Raw genomic sequence first — 22313 nt, forward strand, 5'->3', positions numbered from 1 at the left:
ATAACTTCGCCTCAGGCGAACTTAAGCTTCGGGCGAAGTTACGGATAACTTCGCCTAAACCCTAACTTCGCCTGAATCTGAGTTGGCGACAATAAGGATTATGGAACAACGTGCAGTTGATGATTCGGCTAGATTAGACGATTAAGTACACTTAAACACAAGTTTTAAGGACATGTTGACGATCAGTATAGTGTTAAACACGTAAAAACACAAGTTATGAAAATCGGTTTCAAAACCGATGGTCCGAGGGTTCGAAACCAGTGGAAACAAACATTTAGACGCTTGAATGAACATTGAGTATGTGATATAATGGTATTTCGAACCTTGAATCGGTGTGAAAATCGGGAATAGATAACACGTAATCGGGGTTAATAACAAGTTCGCCGGAAAAGATGTTCGCTCTGGATATAAGTTCGCTGATATAATGAACAGTTTTGACCCTAAGTATTCCTTATATAGGGGCGAAGTTATACAGGCGAAGTTACGGATAACTTCACCTAGGCGAAGTTATCCACAACTTCGCCTGTTCAACAACATCGCCTATATATTTACAAAATTTAACCTTATAAGTTTAACAATTTTCCAATTAAGTTATAAAACTTTCCTAGAAGAAATAAATGACATGATCAATTCTAAGTAACCAGTTAAAAAATCATAAAACTATCTAAGTACAAAAACTTAAAAAATTTAAAGTATAAGGGATCAAATTTCAGTCTCGATAGGGACTGCCACGTTTTAGAAAAGATCCGAACAGGAATCATACTAATTTCGTGACTGTCACATAGATCCGTGTTTAGCTGTAATATGACATATAGAGACAGGTTGTAAGCAGGTATAACTTAAAATGGTTTTCATCGTTTCTATGATACGAGTTATATTCAATTAAGCCTCAAAATTTAAGTGGGCAACAACTCATAAATATTGATGCCTCCTATCTATCCTCAAAGCGTATTTGGCTTTCCCCAAGTCACCCCGAATTGACTTCAACCCAAAGTGTCTGATTAAGTTGTAAGTACTCTTCATCTGTTTCCCGTTCTTCTTCTTACTCTAAAATTGAGAAGTCTTGATATTTTGTCATCTCTAAAATGTTTCAATAACTCCAAATATTTTTTTTTTTTTAATAAACATAGACTTCAAAGTAGAATTTAACTGCAAGTCCCGAATCTGGATCACTGCAGTATCTTGAGACGCTATCTTCACGGGAATCAGAACACACATGGGCTCGTGTATGACTGGGTAATCGCTTTTCTGCCTATCATTCGGAAAGATATATATGAAGACACGCAAAACTCTTAAGGAGTTTCCACGTAAAATCAAGTAAATTTAGTTTGTATCACATCTACTTTTACGCACCATAAAAAGTTACCATGACATACAATGACTGTCCTACAGCCTTTTAAGCCTAATAACTTCACTAGTTAAGCACACAGAATTAGTATATCTATCATTTTCCAAGGTTGGATCAATTTTCTGTTAAACATAGCTAACAAACTTCTTACGAAGTAACAGACTTGAAAAATAATTTCATTTCCCATTTCTTTCAAAATTTAAACATTATTCGCCCCGACCAAAACAAAGTCTTCAGGTAAAGGCTATCCCGAAGATCCAATGGATCAGCTGGACCGACCACATACTAGTATGTGTCCTTCTAACTAAGTATGATCGACCAATTTTAAGCGAAAGAATAAAAAACTCATCATAAACCACCCCGGTCACTATCAGTAATCTGGTTAATGGCTATCCTCAAAATCTACAAGTAGAATATGAGGACCAAAACATATCCGAAGACAAGTCCTTCAAACTGATGTAACCGACATATTTTTAAGCGATTAGTGACATTTTTTTTTTTCGAACCGACAAGAAAAGCATGGTTACTCGGGATTGATCATCCCATTTAGTTCAATAAGGTTTTGAAATCTGGATTTGTCAAACGCTTTAGTGTATAAATCAGCGAAATTATCAAGCGTATCCACCTTTTCAAGCATTATCAGTTTCTTCTCAGCACAATCCCGTATGAAATGATGACGTATGTCAATGTGTTTAGTTTTACTATGTTTCACGGGATTGTTAGTTACTGAGATAGCAGCTGTGTTATCAATGCAAATAGGAGTAAGTAAGAAATTCAGACCATAGTCGCGCAACTGTTGCTGAATCCAAAGAACCTGAGAGCAGCAGTTGGATGCTGCCATGTATTCTGCCTCACAGGTTGAAATTGCGACTGAAGTCTGCTTCTTGCATTGCCACGACACCAATCTGTCAGCAAGAAACTGACAACCTCCAGTTGTTGACTTCCGACTCTGATTGCACCCTCCATAATCAGAATCTGTGTAAGCGACCAGCTCCAAGTCACCTCCTCTCGGGTACCACAACCCCAGCTTCGGCTTGCCCTTGAGATACCGCAGTATCCTCTTCGCACCTTTCAAATGAGATTCTTTTGGATTTGCCTGAAAACGTGCACAAAGACAAACAGCAAACATTATATCAGGCCTAGATGCAGTTAAGTACATTAAAGAACCTATTATTGCCCGATATTGAGTTGGGTCCACATCTGCATCACCGTCTACTTCAGCACCCAATTTGTGATTGACGAAGATTGGAGTATCATATGGAGAACTATCCTCCATCTTGAAGCGCTTGAGCACATCATGAACATACTTCGTCTGATGAATGAACATCCCGTCCTTCTTCTGATCAACCTGCAATCCTAGAAAGAAAGTTAGTTCACCCATAGCACTCATTTCAAACCTTTTCTTCATGACAGCTTCAAACTCCTGACACATGGAGACTTTTGATGCAGCAAATATAATGTCATCCACGTAGACTTGTACCAGCAGGAAGTCGCTTCCATCTCTTTTGAAGAACAACGTGCTATCAATTTTCCCTCTTTCAAAACCATTCTCGAGCAAGTAATCCGATAAAGTTGAATACCAGGCACGAGGTGCCTGATGTAATCCATACAACGCCTTGCTCAACCTGTACACGTGATCTGGATAGTCTGGGTCAGGAAAACCCGGAGGTTGCTCAACATACACAACCTCATCAACTTTCCCATTCAAAAACGCACTATTCACATCTAGCTGAAACACCTTCATCTTTTCATAAGCAGCAAACGCTAAAAACAGTCTTATGGCTTCCAACCTAGCGACAGGAGCGAACACTTCGTTATAATCAATCCCCTCTTGTTGATTAAAACCTTTAACGACTAGCCTCGCCTTGTTTCTTATAATAATTCCCTTATCATCTCTCTTGCACTTGAACACCCATTTTGTGCCTATCGCATGCACATATTTTGGTTTTTCAACCAAAGTCCAAACTTCCATCTTCTCGAATTGAGCCAACTCTTCTTGCATGGCTTCGACCCACGAGCTGTCCTTTAAAGCCATTTGATAATTCTGCGGTTCAATCTAGCTTATAAAGCAGGTATACAAGCATTCATTGATTATTCTTGTCTCCTTAATGCTTGTATAAACACAGGTGTGTTCATTCAAGCTACTTCTCGTTTGTACACCTGAGGACACATCACCAATCACATTATCCAAAGGGTGATCTTTATGAATTCTCGTGGTCGGAACAGAACCGACATGCAAATTATCTTCCAAATTAGAAGAGATCTCATCAATGGTTGTCTCATGCTGAGAGTGAAAAGGATTGATAAATTCTTCTTCAGTTGAGGCAGCAGGGGTACCGATAGTGTTTGATGGGTAAGGTTGACATTTATCAATCAGCTGTCTTTGCAATAGATTTTCTTCCTCATCAAGTATCATCTTCGTCGCAGCTCTTTCTTCTTCTTCAGAAATTTCCAAATCCGGTACGTTAAATGACTTAAAAAGCTTAACATAGTCGAAAAGCTCAGCAGGTCCATTGCTAGGTTTTGGCGGTTGGTAACTTGTGATGTCGGTGTTACACACCACCTCCACCTTACAAGTCGAAGTATTGAAGACACGTCTGTTGGGAGTGCCAACAACATAACCGACTAAGATTCCTTCATCGGCTACTTCGCCAAATTTAGAGTTTGTCTTCAAGATCGAACAAGGGGACCCGAATGGTTCAAGACCACTCAAGTTGGGCTTCCTTCCATGCATAAGCTCGTAACATGTTTTACCAAGGCTCTTAACGGTTAACACTCTATTCAGAACATAGCAGGCTGTAGCAACCGCTTCAGCCCAGAACATCACAGGAAGCTTCGAATCTGCCAGCATAGTTCTGGCTCCTTCAATTAAAGTTTGGTTCTTCCTTTCAGCCACTCCATTCTGCTGCGGAGTATACGGAGCACTGTATTGATGTTCAATTCCTTTCTGAAGACAAAAGATTTCCATTTCAAAATTCTTGAACTCCGTTCCATTGTCACTCCTGATGAACTTAACTGTTTTACTCATGACGTTCTCAACTTTCTTAATCAAATTCTTCACCATTTGAGCCGTCTCATCTTTCGATTTCAGAAAATATACCCACGAATATCGCGAGTAGTCATCAGTGATCACCAAGCAGTAAGACGTACCTCCTAGACTTTTTACATTCACGGGACCGAAGAGATCCATGTGAAGCAGTTCTAGAGTACTGGCAATTGAGTTGACCTCCTTGGTGAGATGGGATTTCTTGTGTTGCTTTCCCTTCTTGCATGCAATACATTTGTCTTCAAAGTTAAAACTTTTCAAGGGAACGCCCATCACAATTCCATTCCTGACAATGTGGTTCATCTTTCGAAGATGAATGTGCCCCATCCTCCTGTGCCATAGTTCGGATTCCGATTCGCTTGCTTTCGTTATTAAACATGATTCTCCCGTGGCCATTTCAGTAGACTTCATATCCATCACATATGTATTTGTATCACGTGGAGCTTTCGTCACTATCCACTCGTCTGGTATCTGAAAACCAGGCTTCAACACGATCGCTTCATTCTTCGTGAAATGAACAGTATACTCCTTATCACAAATCTGCGACACACTCAGCAGATTGTGCTTCAACTCTTCTACAAAGTTCACATTCTCAAGAGTTATTTTCCCATTGGACACCGTTCCTTTTCCAGTAATTCTTCCTCCACTTTCACCTGCAAAACTAACTCTCGCTCCTTGAACAGGTTTTAAGTCGTGCAACAAATATTTGTTACCCGTCATGTGCCGGGAACAGCCGCTATCTACAATCCAAAGACTGTGGGCAGCCCTGTTCAACTGTTCCTGCACAATAAAGCAAAGGATTAGAATCTAGGGACCCAAGACCAATTGGTCTTGGATCTATACATCCCGTGCTTCTGCTTTCAAAAGTTAGCATTTGGATAATTCCTGTCAGTCCTATTAGGAAATCTCCTTGGAAGTTGAGTGTGAGGCCTTCCAAACCTATGTGTATTGAAAGTATTATATCTTGAGGTTTGGTTATTAGCATTGTTAAACTGAGGTTTGTTTCTGTGAAAACCTGTATTAGTTACATTTCGGAACCTTGAAGGGTTTTCATTTTTAACAGTATTAAAATTACCATTAGGCTTATGCTCAGTTTTAATAGGCCTCACACCTCTGAGTTTCGGCGTCAGAGGGCAATCTGCAACAAGATGTCCTAACTTATTACACCTATACTCCATTTTCTTTTCAAAGGTTGTTTTGGATGTCGAGGCAGTGTTACCGGCTGTTCGTCTCATATAAGGTGGGACGTACGGGTTGAGTGGAGTACTCTTTTTATAAGTTTTATCTTTTTCTCCACCAGTGGGTAACAATACCTTCTCTTTTGTCTTACCCGATTCGGACAACTTATCCGAATCTGATGAGACAGGACTCGTAACAGAAATTTTTTCACTTGAAACAGGCGAACTCGTTTCGCCACTACTAACACTTGGTTCTTTACTCGTAACCTTGATTGGAACTGTCTAAGGAACTTCAAAATCAACAGATTTCTGAACACTAGGGTTAAAAGTGTAATTGTGGTTATAAGGTGGTGGAACCTCGTGATAACCAATTCCTCCCCTCTTTGTAGAGGTACCTTGATCACTAACAAGGTGATCAAGGATAGCTGAGGAATTTCTGAATTGTTCAAGTTTTCGGTTCAGTTCCACCACTTTCACCTGGTGGTCAGCAATCTGCTTTTCTCGTTCAGCAATCAGTTTAGTCTTTTCTTCTAAAACCTCATAACTTAGATCAATTACTTCAATTTTTTCAGCAAGTTTAGTTTTTAAGCTTTTAACATCTTTTTCACACGCTTTTATTTTAACTTTGTAACTGTTTTCTCTTGCTTTCATAAAGTGATGATCTTCTTTAAGAGTTTTAAATTCAGCATCTAAACGAACATACTGATCAGTTATGGTAGCAAGTTGCTCAGACAAATTCTCACATTTAGTACAAATAGATTTAGAACTTACCTCGGAGCGTTGATCATTGTTATCTGCCATGAAAGCTTTTTCCTTACCAGTAGCTTTCTCTTCTCCGTTAATCTTCTCATATTCTTCATTCTCAACCTTAGCCATATTTGTCTGTTCACTAGTTTCATTCAAATGCAGGTTCCAGTTGTATTCACTTGCTTCTTTGGACAGCATGGCATTGACTTCTTTATTACTCCCAGTGTGCTGTGCAGACCGGCCCTGACCACGTTCAACTCGCTCGTTTCTGCACTCTTTGGCAAAGTGCCCGTTTTGTTGACAGTTATAGCACCTCACCTTAGACTTGTCGAACCCTGGCCTGCCACCAACAAACTTTCTCCCCGTCTTTCTCATAAACTTCTTCACTCTCCTCACTATCATGGCCATCTGCCATTGTAAATCCATTTCCTCCAGATCATCAGCATCGATCTGGTCATAGTCTTCATCTAGCATCGCTGGATCAACCACCTTTCCTTGAATATAGTTTTCATATGAAGCAATAAATGAAGCATAGAGGCCAAACTGCTCTTCAGCAGATTTGACGCTCATTGGCATCTTAGAATAATTATTGCTTGATGAACTTGAAGATCCACTAATCTTGCTTGCTGTCTATTGAGTACCACTTGATCCACCCGCAACAAAACAAACATCTCCATTTGAGTTTACTGACACTTGCCCCTCCTGTGAAGAATTGGCACCCGACTCACCCTTCGAGTAGTAGGCAGCAGAATCAGTCTTTGAACTTGAATTGGAGTTTACTTTAGCACCGTACATGCCTGGATCTTGAACCTGATCCATAGATGTTTCTTTTCTCACCATATTAAGCTCAAAAGTTCTGAGCTTGTTGACAGTGGTTTCAAGATCATAAGTAGGGAAGTCCTTGTCTTCCCTCATCAGTACAGTATACATCTCCCATTTTGGTGGGAGGGCATCGAGAAGCTTTTCCACAATCTCTTCTTCTCGGTAGGAAATGGAGTAGTTACTCAATTCAGTCATTAGATGATAATATCGAGTGATAATATCATCGAGAGATTCGTTCTTTAAGTACTTAAAGACTGAAAATTGAGTTTTTAGCAACTTTATCTTTGACGCCTGAATACCTACATTTCCCTCAAATCTGCTCTCAAGAGCTTCCCAAAGCTCTCTAGCTGATGTATACTTTCTGAACGTATGGAGGATCTCCTGTGGAAGAGCCATTGTGATTGCAGCATGAGCCTTGCTCTCGGCTTCATACATCTTTTTCTCCTCCTCTTCCATTTTACTGTATTTCTTGATTTGGTCTCGACCCTCATACTCCATGATTGGTGGAATATATCCATCTTGGATGCATACCCACATTTTCGCATCCTGGTACTTAACGTATTGTATGAACCGATCCTTCCACGCGACAAAATTGGTTCCCTTCAGCAACCTTGGGGCCTTTGTAGCTGACCCCGCTTCAACTTCCATCTTTACAAGCTCCGAAATGTTGATCGACGACATTCTTCTTGAAGACTAAGAAACCCGAAAAATTCTGAAAAGGCGAAATTAAGAAAAAATTTTCTCTGAACAGTACTGTAGGCGAAGTTAAGGATAACTTCGCTTAAGTAATAACTTCGCTGGATCTTTCTTAAATTCGCGTGTCTGGGCGAAGTTGAGAATAACTTCGCTTAAGGTAAGCGAACTTAGATAGTAAGCGAACTTGAAGAAAACTTCGCTGAGCTAGGCGAACTTGATGAGAACTTCGCTGAGTTAGGCGAAGTTGAGGAGGTAGGCGAAGTTGTGAATAACTTCGCTTTTCCTTATATCTTCGCTGAAACCCTACGAAACCTGACGGCAACTTCGCCTGATGAACTGCAACTTCGCCTGACGAACTTAAACTTTCTGCAGATCTGAAAATCGAATTTTAACGACGATTTTGATGGTTTAAAGGCTTGAACACACTGGTAGGAGGCTAGAATGAGCAAAAACACCACAAACTCGTCCCATGAATACCCGAAATGGAACGAATTCTACACCCGCGTGAATATCCCGAACCACACAATCGAGCAAATGCTTTGATACCAATTGTAGGTTCCCTGGACGGATCACACGAGATATCCCGATATACACAGGTGCGGAATCCCTGTGTAGATCGTTACGGACGTAGAACACAAGCTCACAAACACACGAACACGATACGAACAAAACCACGTTATATTAATAACTCGAACCGAGATACTTACAGACTCTCGACCTCACGTCACTTGACTCACTAAATTACACGTAAATTAACCAACTTGAACAACTACAAATCAGTAGACCGTAGCCTATATAAATACACGACAACTTCGCCTCAGGCGAAGTTGTCCATAACTTCGCTCGTTCAACAAGTTTGCCTAGGCGAACTTGTCAACAACTTCGCTTGGTTAACAAGTTCGCCTAAGTGAACTTGTCAACAACTTCGCTTTAACAAACAAATATACAAACAATATTACAGACTCGATTACAGACATTAGACATATGAACTACTGACATCTATGCACCAACAATATTTAAGTTTCGTTTTACACAACAGCTCATATGAAATCTACACAACTATCCAACCTTCTCATTAAATCACATCTTTATTAATCAAAGAATGTTTTCTCAACATCAAACAACATCAATCATTTATTTTATATAACCACTTCACGGCCATGTGTTAGTCAAGTAGATAGCTCATGCGATCTCTAAAATACCAACTGAATTTTCAAAACATAAATGCAATCTTATTCATTAACTTTTTCGCTATTATATTCAATTCATTTACCCCTACTCATTCTCATAACAAACGCAAGTCTAAACATCAACTACATGCTGTCAATCAAAATTAACAATCAATCTCAACAAAAGCATAGCGTCTCAAACAAGACACGTTACGTCAAATTCCACTTGTTACGCTTCACTTGCAACTATCACTATTCAATTCAATCCAATCCTCATATCGTTTTGTACACGATGTAATTGTTCGGTTATCTTGTTCATACTTGCCACGTACTACAAGATATCTCACAACGGTCTATGCCGTCGACTTAGCTTTATACACCTGTTGCGCATGCCTTCTACAATTATGGAGACCCTAATCACCTACGCAATGCATCGTTCTTTACTCATTCACACCGAGATTAAATCATACCAGCACCGTACCATACTACCCATGCTCATTTAGCTTAAACCTACCAACCCTATGTCTCTCAGACTTTCTTCATGTAACAAAGTCATTCTCGCTTATTCGATTCTAGACCCGCAAGACTTAATTTCATCAAGCTTACCTTAGTCAAACCTCGTTTTCACAAATCTATTCGAGGTGCCCCAAATCATTCGATCTCAATTATTTAAGTTTTCATAAGCTCAATTAACAAAGGTGTTTTGAATTAAACCAATCGTAGTTACGTTTTCACAAAGAAGATTTTTATCGTCTTCATCATTTTCGTCTAAACGTATTTTGTATTCAATTATACCTTAAACGATTATTTGTCTAAATTAGTTAGTTTGGAACAAACCCAACTTGGAAAATCCATCATTTTAAGTATCTTTTTCGCATAAAATAAAATTTTTCTTATCTTTCCAAAGATCAATATCGTTGGTTGCCGCACTTATCTATACGCTTGGTTTTACTTAATCAAAATTATAAGATTTGGTTCATTAACATTTCGTCAACTGATCAAAATATTTAGATCCTCATAAATCGAAACAAATTTTTTTTCTTTCTTTCTTTCTTTTTCAATTATAAAAGACACAATTTCGACAGTCAGTTATTAGTTGACCATATTATTCAATTTGTCTTTTCTCATGTACCTTGTTTGCTTATTAAATTATTGACAACGTGTCAATTTCTACTCTCAACTTTGATTTTTAACATTTTTGTACGTCGTGTATTTATTGATCTCATACATTACAATTTAACTTTCATCTTATAATTTTTTTTATCGTTGAAATTGAATGTTATAGTCCTATTATTAATTGAACTTGTCATTATTTAAACAAAATTATTTCCGCAATAGAGTTTTATTTTCCATTCTTTAAGTTAATTTTCACTATAAAAATGAATTTCATTGAATTCCCATGGTGATTTAATTGGAATAGGACTATCTCGGTGGTTCGTGAATATCCGCTTCCCAATTTCATCTATTTACAGTTTGTTTGTATACATAAATGTTTACATTCATATTTTTGCATTCTCAATTACTACTACTAGTACTTTAATATATTAATTTACTTTATTTTAAATACACAATTGCAATATTTCAATGTTGTATAAAGTTCTCATTAAATTTCATGAGTTTCTCATTTAACTAAACTAAATCCCTCAAAGTCTTCGTTTAATCTTGTCCAATTTGTACCCATGGTCTTACGAATTCTACCTCGAATGTTGCAATATTTAAAAATTTAACAGGTTATTATTCATCTGCAATTATCAATTAATTCCATCATAAACTTTTGTTGATGTTATCCTTGCAAACATAGAATTTTTGATAAGTTCACGTAAATTTGTTAGTTGGCTCGTATCCCCACTCTCTTTCCTCACAATCGATCTTGTCGACGCATCATATATCCCAACTTCAATGTTTCCGTTTCTCTTAACTTTTAAGTTAGCTTAAAATTTTCACTAATTTAATTAATCAAACTTGAAAGTTCACCTAAATTGCGTTAAAAGAAATATTTTATAAAATCTTCTGATTTTACACTTATAATAAATCAACTCCCAATGATCTTATAATATGTTAACACTTTCCTCATATTTATAATAAATTAATAACTTTTCTCACAAAATCATGTCTTTCAAACCTTTTGTAACCCACACGATGGGACGAGTTATGTGGACCATCCGACGACCTAAGTAATTATGGAGGCCTACATAATTATCGGAGTCCTCGCATGGAAATCATAATGCGTGCAATTGTGCGTCATAATATATAATTGAAAGTAGTTGAGATATCGATACAAATGTAGAGATGATAAGGACATGGTGGATACACTACTGATACATCCTATATATAAGTGCCCTTATCGGATTTTTGTTTGAAGCGTTGTTTTGATTATTCATAGTTCTGTGTTATGCTAAAATTTAAATTTATTTAAAATTTTCTATTCCTTAAAATTTAATGGTGTTGTTATAATATTTTTTAATTCCGGGACGAAATTTCCTAAAGTAGGGGAGACTGTAACAACTCGAATTTTAAATTGTTATTTTATCAACCGCTACCCTACCCTTTTCAATGTTCGGGAAATTTTATCACGTTTATCGAATAAACTAATTATTATAATATTATTATTACTTATTTAAAATATATATATACAACTTTCTTGTTTTGGCAAAAAAATTACCCAACCCAAAACTTTTACCCAACTTTGTTTCCACACCATAACTTTAGGGATCTATTTGCAAAGTCTGATTTAATAATATATATTATATTAATCCAACCCAAACCCATAACCGAAACCATGTATTTGACCCAAAACGTTTACCCATTTGGTTTCTTGGACCTTAATTCACGCTCTATAATGGGAATTCATCCAGGCAATCACGTTAATCCTTATTTACAACCTTCACCGACGTGTTAATTTGGAAAACAAGACTAATTGATTCGTATTAATATATCTATTGACCCACTCGTTAACACGACATCAATATACCATTCGCAGTTCATCATAATCAAATTAAACGAGTATGAACCTTCATCATGATGCGGCGAATCTAACCCTACGTTTAATTGGCTTATAACAAACTTCAACCCATCGAACCGAGAGTGATTTGGGCCGTCAGTAGCATATCTCCGTTTTCCATCAATTAATCATCACACGAGGTAATTAAATGGTTAATCATGTTCGTAAATCATCAATCTATGATAACTCTAATGTTAATTATATCAAAACAAATGGATTAAACGATTTCTTGAATTAGGGTTCTTATTGATTTGGGGGGTTAATCTGGGTAATATATTTGAATTATTTTTCTGGTGTTTGAACCATCAGAACACACCAGCCCAGTTGGCTGGGAGTGTATCTGTTAATCTTTTTGTCGGCCAACCACAGGAGTTCGAGTCCTGGCTGTTACCAGTTTTGTTCTTTTTATTTTTTTCAACCATTTTAATTGATTTAATGATTAATAAACTAGTATAATAAACATTATGTTTATTAAAACCGACATCTTATAGTTTATTGTTTCTTGTCAAACCTTGTTAAAAGCTTTGTTTACGTGTGTGTGTGTATATATATGTATTATAAGTTTATTTCAATAATAATAAATCATCATTATTTCCTTAAAACCCAACACCATTATTGGTGATTTCTCGTCGTCAAACGTCCCTATAAATTTGCTTTTATTAACGTTATATATATGTATCATTATGTAAAATTGTAACAATCGTATTTTAAACGTATTAATTATATTTATAAAAATTAGACTTTGATAAATATCCCAAGATACATATTGTATTATAAATATATATTTTAACGTTAGTATTAAATTATTTACAAATTATATATTTAATGTTGGGTTTTCGCTAAAGATTCTAAAATATCGAACTTATTGTAATTAAATATTTAAACGTTTATTATTATAGTATATCGTAACTCATATTTATATAAATTAGTTATTCATAACTTAAATTATATAATAAGCAAACAATTATTTTAATTTAAATAATGACTAATATTATGGTTTTCATAATAACCCTTTCCGATGGAATCAATCGTCTAATCAATAACAATTCTCATCACAACATAACCCAAATAACATCGAAAACTCAAATCTATTATACACATTATCTCATTTGTTAATAACTCATAATATTAAATTATGTTAAATCATTTATAATTAATTTACATTATCATATTTAACTAGGAATCCTTGACGGTATATCCCGAATGGTTCATCTCTCCACATCATCACTTGTATTTCGTGCATCCAATCAGGTGAGTAATCACTCCCCTCTTTTACTTGTTTTCAAATGTTTTGGGGATACTTGCGTACCATTCATCTTATTATTTATCTTAGTATTTCTCAAACACAAACTATGATCTTTGTGCTGTGTATCAATTGAATGATTGCCTGTTACTTGCTATTTGCTTACTTGAATCGCATTCGGAGAGGTCCAACATAATCTCATTATAGTATGATCATATGACCGTCGTAGTGGCCGGAGCCCGATCGCATTGGCAATGGTTTCACCGACACCTCATTTTGGGTAACCAATGCCCATTCGCATGGTAACGGTTTAGCCCTTTCTTTATGGTTGATTGTTTATGTATGTGCTATGGTTTAATTGTTTATACTCACATATAACAGTTTTGCCTATATTTATTCACTTATATCATTATATATTATTACCATTTTTGTTTGTGTCAAAACTGGTGATCCACTCACTCAACATGTGTTGTTGAAAAACATATATTTTGTACGCATTTACAGGTTATAGATTTGGATTGCTTATCGAACTGAAGCTCACATTGAGATGACTTTAGGATAAAACATATACAAGAATAGTTGGTTTTGTATTTGTAATTTTCTTTATTTTTGTTGTATATGAATGCTGTTTGATAATAAATAAATTAATTAGATATTGTCGCTTTATAATTTCATGATAGTAACCTTGTGAGCTGTGACAATCAGTTCACGCCCCGACATTTCCGCCGTAGGTTGGGGTGTGACACACATGGACTGCATGGAGGCCATCCACAAATGTGAAGCTTGTCAGCTCCACGCTCCCGTCAAAACAAAACTGAAGCATAACCTGGTACCCATTATTGCTTCTTGTACATTCTACAAGTGGGGAATGGACATTGTTGGTCCTTTACTTGAAGCTGCTGGGAAGGTGAAGTTCTTACCTGTAGCTGTTGACTATTTCACCAACTGGCCAGAAATTAAGACCCTAGCTTCCATCAAGGGGAAGCATTTAATAAACTTTGTGTGGGAAAACATTATTTGTAGATATGGGATGCCGGGTGAAATAGTGACGAATAATGGAAAGCAATTTGTTTAGAAACTATTCAGCCGTTGGTGCAAGGAGCTGCAAATCAAGCAAGTATTTAGCTTGGTAGCATACCCACAATCCAACGACTAAGTTGAACAAATGAACCGTAGCGTCATGGAAGGTATCAAGGCAAGGTTGGGAAGGTATGGCAAGAACTGGAGAGAAGAGCTTCTAAGTGTCCTTTGGGCTATCCGAACCACGGAGAAAACGAGTCATGGAAAAACACCCTACAACTTCATCTTTGGCTAAGAAGTTGTCATCCCCGTGGAAATCGAGGTATATTCAAGAAGGGTGAGAAACGTAAAAGAGGAAGCCAACGACTCTGAGGTTCTGCTTAACCTCGATCACCTGGAAGAAGCCCACGAGCAGGCTGCCATTGAGGAAGCCATATACAAGAAGAAGCTGGAAGCCTTCTAGAACACAAGGGTAAGAAAGAAAGTGTTTAAACTCGGAGATTTGGTCCCCAGTAACAAAGAGGCCAGCAGACAATCCGACATGGGAAAATTGGGACCCAAGTGGGAAGGTCCCTATGTCATCAAAGAAGCTCACATGGGTCGATCCTACAAGCTCAATGACATGGAAGGAAGGAAGGTGCCACGTCACTGGAACGACAAGAACCTCAAGAAGTTTTTAGTTTAGGACAACAATTCTAGGTCCCTGTAATAGTTGTTTTGGGTTAATGATATTGAAAAGATCAATAAATGATGTTGCATTTTGAATAACAAAATTGTTTATTATTCTATATATGGGTGAGCCTTTCCAAACTAGGCTCCATGAGGTCCAGCGTAGTTCCTACTCATGTAAATGGTTGAGCTCATAGGCCATATCGCTCAACAGGTAACAAGACGCTATATCTTCCTGTATATATAGGTTGAGTCCATAAAACAATACGACTCCATGGAACACTTAGAAATATATAATATACATGAAACGATACTGAGAATCTCTTACCAATTGGCTCCATAAGAACTAAATCCTTGAAGCGTATCAACTTGATAAGCTCAAGAAGCTTAGGACTAGTGTAACAATATACCACAAAATGAGTTAAGTAAAATCTTGTGGAATGGCAAGCGTATAGGATAAGCTCTGTATCGGTTCTTAGTTACCAATCTAAGGAAGGGTGTTTGCAGCATTCCTCCTTAAAGAAGTTTCAAAGACATTGCAAAAATAAAAAACAAGCATAAAAAACAAGTAGATAAGATAAACTATGAAAGCAACACGAAAAACATAAAAGGCACCTTGAGGAAGGTGTTTCATACTTCACAAGCACAAAGAGTAATTGTTTACGAAAAAAAAGGCTTACATAACCAAAACATAAAGAAGCTTCACACACGAAGCTTAATAATATTAAAGCTATTGTTCGCCAACAGCGTCTTCACCTTCACCACCAGAAGTTTTTGGTGCATCACCAAAGAGGTTCCCATAAAGCATGTCAACATCTCTATCAAAGTTATTCTGGGTAGCTTCAGCAGTGGCAAGAGAAGGAGTGCCCTCAGCTTCTTCCACATGGGAAAGGGTTTGCTCATAATCATCAGCTTGGGAAGGAGTAACCTCAACTTCCTCTTCATTTTCGTCAGCTTCCCGGTCAGCTGGATCCTCAACTTCAATGTTAGCTTCATCATCTCTATGACCTCCATCGGAATAAACTTTCCCAATAATCTCAATGACCATAGCATGGATCAGCATATTCGCAAGCTCCTTCTTGAGGCCTTCTGGCTCAATAGCTTGAAAGGCCGAGAAGGGAAGATCGTGACAATGAGCAATAGTTTCAAGATAAGGGAAAGTCTTCATCTTCATTGCACTCACAACCATTGCAAAGTCAGTGGCAGCATAGGGTCGGTAGCTTGTAAGTACCTCAAGGGGATGACCAGCTCGACCTGCCTCAATATCGCTGGAAAGGCCATGGTGACGACCATGAGCAATGGCCCTTGCATAAACTTCACTAAGGGATGAATTAAACTCACCGCTATGCAAGAGATAGGAAACGACATGAGGAATAACTTTTTCAAACACTAAACATTTTTTGGAAAGGAGCTCATTATCCTGTGTCTAGAGCTAAGCAATGGTAACATCAGTAGCAAGCTTCTCATCAACAAGCTTCTGCTTCTCACTCTCCAGCTTCTCATGATTTGCAACCAGCTTTTTCTTCTCCTTAACAAGCGAGTTTCTCTCTTGACTAACTTTCTGACGCTGCTCATAAAAGTCTTTGGCATAAGCTTCTACCTTGATTCGCTCACCCTCGGTAGAAGCTTTAGCAACAACAAGCTCATGAACCAAGCTTTGTTCATAACGGTCAAGGTCACAACCTTCTCATTTGCCTCAACTATGGCACTCTTCAGCTTTGTTTTCTCTTCCTCCAGCTTCTTGATATCTCCCAAAGCATAACTCCATTGTCCCATAGAATCAGGAACAAGGGCAACCAAGTAAGCCAAGCATAAAAAAATCCTGGCCATAAGCTCACTATCACATAAACTTTTAACAATCACCTTCTCAGCCAGGGGAATTGTTTGTACACGGTTTTGCGTCTCGAGTCTTTGTATTTAACGTTAATGTAATTGTCGTTAATTTATGTAATAAATTATTAAGACTTTAAGTTAGTTCGTTAATATAATGTCTAGTTCGCTAAGGATGTTTAGCGAACTAAGACCTAAGTTATTATCCCTCCTGATTCGTTAAGGATGTTTAACGAATCAGGGGGTGATTCGTTAAGAGTATTTCATTTAATGTATGTAATGAAGTGGACTCTAGTTCGTTAGGGGATGTTAACTAGGTCAATCTTCTATTTATATGTGAACACTATTCACAATTAATGTAAGTTTTGAGAATTATATTGTCAAACCTCTGTCCAGATCTACTCTCAAGCTTCATTAACGTATTCAATCTTAATATTATACATACACATATATACAACTAATACTAATACTAATATATAACATATAATCAACAGCATCATGAACTAGATCCGCATAATCGGTTAAGTAATCTTATATCTGAGATCGATTTAGGCGTTCACAAGTGGTATCAAAGACTTCGGGGATTCGATTGCTCTTGATTTGGTTATTAATTCGTAAATTTAGGACTGTTACTTTGGTATTATTCAGTGTTCGGTTTGAGTTTGATCAAATTCAGTGTGAATTTGATTAAGATATGGATTGAGTTTGGTTAATTTGTGGTTTGGTAAGGTATTGGTAAGGTATTGGGAAGGATTGTTGGATTGTGATTGAGAATTGGTTTGGATCTGGAATTGGCCGAAAACAGAGTGTTGTTTTGGTTAATTTGGGTTCAAGTTAAAGTAAATTGGATTACGGGATGAATTGAGATAGATTCGCGTTAAGTTTCCAAGTATTTTGGTAGTTTATTTGTGCGATTTGGTTAAAAATCGAGGTAGTATTACGGATTTGGTTATGGGTTTATGTTCATATGATTTCCAGATTTCTGGAAATCACGTTTGAAGATTTGAATATCTTCAAACAAATTTGAAGATTCGTTGATTTTTGGTTAATTCGTTAACACTGTTCACCAAATTCGCTACCTGATTCGTTAATTTTTAAGCTAATTAGTTATGAGTTTTGGTTGATACGTGAACCAATTCGCTACACAATCCAATTCGTGTCCAACTGATTCGTGTGACACGCGTTTACCTTGGAAATTGTGTTATAACAACTTTTGCCACGTGGCATTTGTTGTCAGAGTTTGTTACAAACCGTTGTAACAACTTGATTCGCTATAAGTTGATTCGCTATCAACTGTAGCTAGTTCGTTATCTAATTCGCTACGCTTGTCTTAGTGATTCGTTAAAGATAACTTTCTGATTCACTAAGCCAATATTTAGTGATTCATTTAGCCAATACGTTAGTTGATTTATTCGTTGACCATCTGTTTCGTTGATCAATTTGTTAATTTCAATTCTGATTCACTACCTGATCAATCTTAACTTCGTTAAGATTTGATTCGTTGATTACTGTTCACAGTTCGCTACAACTGTTCATAGTTCGTTACCTCTATTGTTTACAATTCATTAATCTTATTTCAAAATAAATTCTTAAAGATCAAAACTTATCAAAAATGGCTGGTATGTATGCATTAGCTTCTCAAAACATGTTGATGCAACAAATGTTACAACTGGATACCGAGATCGGTTCACATTCAAAGTGTCCACGTTTGATGAAATTTAGCGACTTTGCTAAATGGGAACCCCGTTTCCGTGCTCATCTAGGGTCAGTTCACCCTGATTGTTCATATTGTTTGGATGAGGTCTACACCGTTCTAATGATTGGGGACGAGACTATTGGTTTTACACCTAAAGCTATCTCTCAATACTCCGTTGAAGAGAAGAAATCAATAGAAATTGAGACAAAAGCTTGTTCTACTCTTACTATGGCTTTACCTGAAAACATCTTTCACCAAGTAGGAAGTATTAAGATTTGTGCTTCTTTATTTCAACATATCCGTATGAGAAGTATGGGAAACACTGCTGAAAGCAAAAAGGTTATGCTCAAGTTTCAATATAGAAACTCTAACCTACTGAAGGGTGAAACTGTTGAAGAGATGACAACACGATTTAATCATTTGATAGCCGAAATGGACAAGATGAAATTGGAGATATCTGAAGTTGACAAGATTGATATTATTAAAAGTGCTTTACGAAGTTCTTATTCAACTTTCCTTATGGTGTTGAAGGAGAATAATTATTTTAGTAATGAGGATTTGACTGCATCTGAATTTCTGCAAAAGATAGAGGCTCGAGAATATGATATTAAATGTCAGAAGTCTTCGAAAGATAATCAAGATCCATTAAGTTCAACCATTTCACCTATCACTGCTTTTCTCTCACAAACTGCAAGTTCAACCATTTCACCTATCACTACTTTTCTCACACAAACTGCAAGTGAAAATGCAACAACTATATATAGTGATCCACGTGCTTGTTTCTACATAGCTGGAAATACTAGCTCATTTGGAGGATCTTGGAGTTCATCATCATCAAATCAATTCTCATCACAACCAAATGTAAACATGAGAGAAGCTGAACAAAATTTTTCTTTCTTATCTGCTTTCATGACTTCATATGAGAATTTGGTTAGTAGTAAAATTGCCACAAGTGATTTGACTGATGAAGATTATGATCAAATTGATTCAGATGATTTGGAACTAACGGACCTAAAGTGGAACATGGAAATGATAGTCAGATAAGTGAAAAAGTTCATGCAGAGAACGGGTAAAGATCTTCCTTCGTTGAACAAGAAATTGGGGTTTGATAAATTAAAGGTCAAGTGTTACAATTGTCAAGAGTTTGGTCACTTTGCCAAAGAATGTGATAAACCTAAAAAGGAGTATACCGGTCCCAGAAAGCAAGATCAAAACTCATCGGGAAAGAGTGGTAATGATGCAGGAAAGTCTTCTGGAGGTAAACCTTCGTCTTCTGGATCTCAAGCAATGTTATCCAACGTAGATGGAGATGACTGGTCACAAAGGTTATTATGTGGTAACAATCAAGCAAATCTTGCAATGTTTGGATTTTCTGAGTACTTTCAAGATGTAAGTGGAAGTGAAATTTCTTCTGATGCTGATACTGAGTCAAAGTTTGATGATTCAAGTGAAAAGCTTCCAACTACTTTCGCTTGCATGGCAAAGATCAGTGATTCAACCACGTCTGCTTGCATGGCTAAGCAAAATGAGGTTAGTAATTCTACTTCTAACTTATCATGTATTGATTGTGAGACCAATAAGTCTAAGATAGATGCCTTAAAACTTCAAAATGATAATTTGCTAAAAGAGATTGTTTCGTTAAAAGATAATTATAGGCAATCCTTGAACTCTCAAATGAATTCAAGAGAGAAAATTGAAGCTTTAACTATAAGTAATCATGATCTTAAGGCTGAGTTGTCGGTGAAAATGACCATCAATGATAAAAAATTTCAAGAAATCTAGAAACATAGATCAAAGATAACGGAGCTTGAAAATGAGTTTCTTGATTTAAAGAACAAATTGGGCAAATTCAGAAACTCTTCTTTTTTGCTAAATGAAATAATTGAAGTATCTGGTAAGCAAAAAGATTCAAAGAAAGGAATAGGTTTTGTTGAAATTCCATCACCTTTTCATAATGATTACAAACCAAATCCTTTTACTAGACAAGAAAAGGATGTGATTGTCAAAGAATTTGTGTTTCCTGAAAAGACATAACCAGTTAAACCTGAAAGTGTTAAAGCCCAACCTTCATTTTAGAAACCTTATGTTCAAAGCAACAAAATCTTTGTTAAAAATGTTGACAAAGTTATCATTGAGGATGTGTTCGAACCTGAAATCATACACAAAAACAAGAATATTCCAAGTTCTAATCACATACTGTGTGAACCTCATGAATTTGAGGAGGCTGTGTATGGTTTGCACACAACCAAGGTGAAACAAGATGCTCATGTTAATGTCAAACCAGTAAGGGCCAAGAAACCAGAAAAACCCAAAATTTCTGATAAGGATTTGTTGTGTTTTATAATTCTACCTGTTTCCGAGCCATCTACTGGTAGAGTATTTAAGTTAAAGGGGATAGACACGATGTTTACAGAGGAAGACATTCCAATAAGTATCATTAAACCATAAAGTATTGAGAGTGTATTTCAAAATGAAACTTCCAAGATTCAAGATCTTGAACGTCAGTATGCTCAAGCAAAAACATCGACTTCATCTTATCCATTGACTAAAGCTAAGCAAGTTTTAAAACAGGCTAAGAAAGTTCAATTTGTGAAGTCAACTAGAACATATACGCTGAAAAGTTTTTCAAACTGTTCTAATTTAGATTTCTACTTGAAAAGGAAATATGAGTTATCTGATGATTTTGCTAAGAGCATGACCAAAATGTGAGTCATCATTAATCTTTTGGGTCACGCTAATTCTCAACATCATCATGTTGACATTCGAAGCTGTTTCCTTTACGGTCAACAAGGTCATGTAGTAAGAAATTGTGGTCAGAAGAACTATTAGAATCTTCATCCTTTTATCAAAGACCATTCCAAACCGGTTCCTTTGGTAAAGGAGATTCTGAAACGACCTGTGTCGTATGCTGATGATACTCATATTATGTTCTCTAACGTGCATCTTCGAAAAGTTGTTCATGTGAATGAAACTTATGGTTATGTTAAACCAAAGTTTATTCCAACCGAACCGTTATGCAAAAATGTTAATTCAAATGTAGTTCAAGCTGTGTATCTAAGACGAAAGTCCAAGAAACCTGTAACTTATTCTCAAGTTGCTGAACAACAATTGAATACAACTAAGAGCATGTTTGGGATTGCTTCTTAAAAGTGATTATGGCTTTTTGGAGAGGCAAAATATCCAAAATGCCCCTCCAAAAGCAACTAAAAGCTCCAATTTGGACCATAATTTATTGAGTGTGTCGCAAATCTGTGACAAGCAATACACGACAGTATTTACAGATACGAGTGTCTGATTTTAAAACCGGGGTATGTGATTCCCGAGGACATGGTTGTCATGCGATCACCTCGATCAAATGATATTTATGTCTTGAATATGAGTTCTAAAGTATCAACATCGATCAAAACATGCTTTGTCTCGAAAGCAACCGAGAAAGATTCTATTTTATGGCATCGTAGAATGGGTCACATTCATGTTCGTAAGATGAACTATTAAATGGCAAATGACCTAGTTGAAGGTGTGTCTCTGAAGAATTTTAAGTTATCCGATCACTGTGTTGCTTGCAAAAAGAGCAAACAAAAGAAAAAGTCACATGCCTCTAAATTATTAAATTCCATTGATACTCCTCTTGAGCGACTTCATATGGATTTATTCGGTCCAGTGAATCATGCGAGTATTTCTGGAGATTGGTATTGCCTGGTAGTTACTGATGATTATTCACGATAGTCATGGGTCTTGTTTATGAGTTAAAAATATCAAACACCGGTTCTCGTTCAAAATTTAATCACTAAGATCGAATCACTATACAAACAGAAAGTGAGGAGAATTCGAAGTGAGAACGGTACTGA

General features: G+C 36.7%; 1 protein-coding gene across 1 annotated transcript; it reads left to right on the forward strand.

The window, feature by feature from the left end:
* The first annotated feature begins 13998 nt into the window (after nucleotides 1-13998).
* LOC143536280 (uncharacterized) lies at nucleotides 13999-14325 on the forward strand. The gene has a single exon (XM_077030314.1). It carries the CDS (start codon nucleotides 13999-14001, stop codon nucleotides 14323-14325), a length of 327 nt encoding a protein of 108 aa, XP_076886429.1.
* Nucleotides 14326-22313: the final 7988 nt, after the last annotated feature.

This window comes from Bidens hawaiensis, unplaced genomic scaffold (genome assembly GCF_021521415.1).
Source record: "Bidens hawaiensis isolate Kalapana, Puna unplaced genomic scaffold, B.hawaiensis_p1.1 tig00010775_1, whole genome shotgun sequence".
Taxonomy (NCBI): Eukaryota; Viridiplantae; Streptophyta; class Magnoliopsida; order Asterales; family Asteraceae; genus Bidens; species Bidens hawaiensis.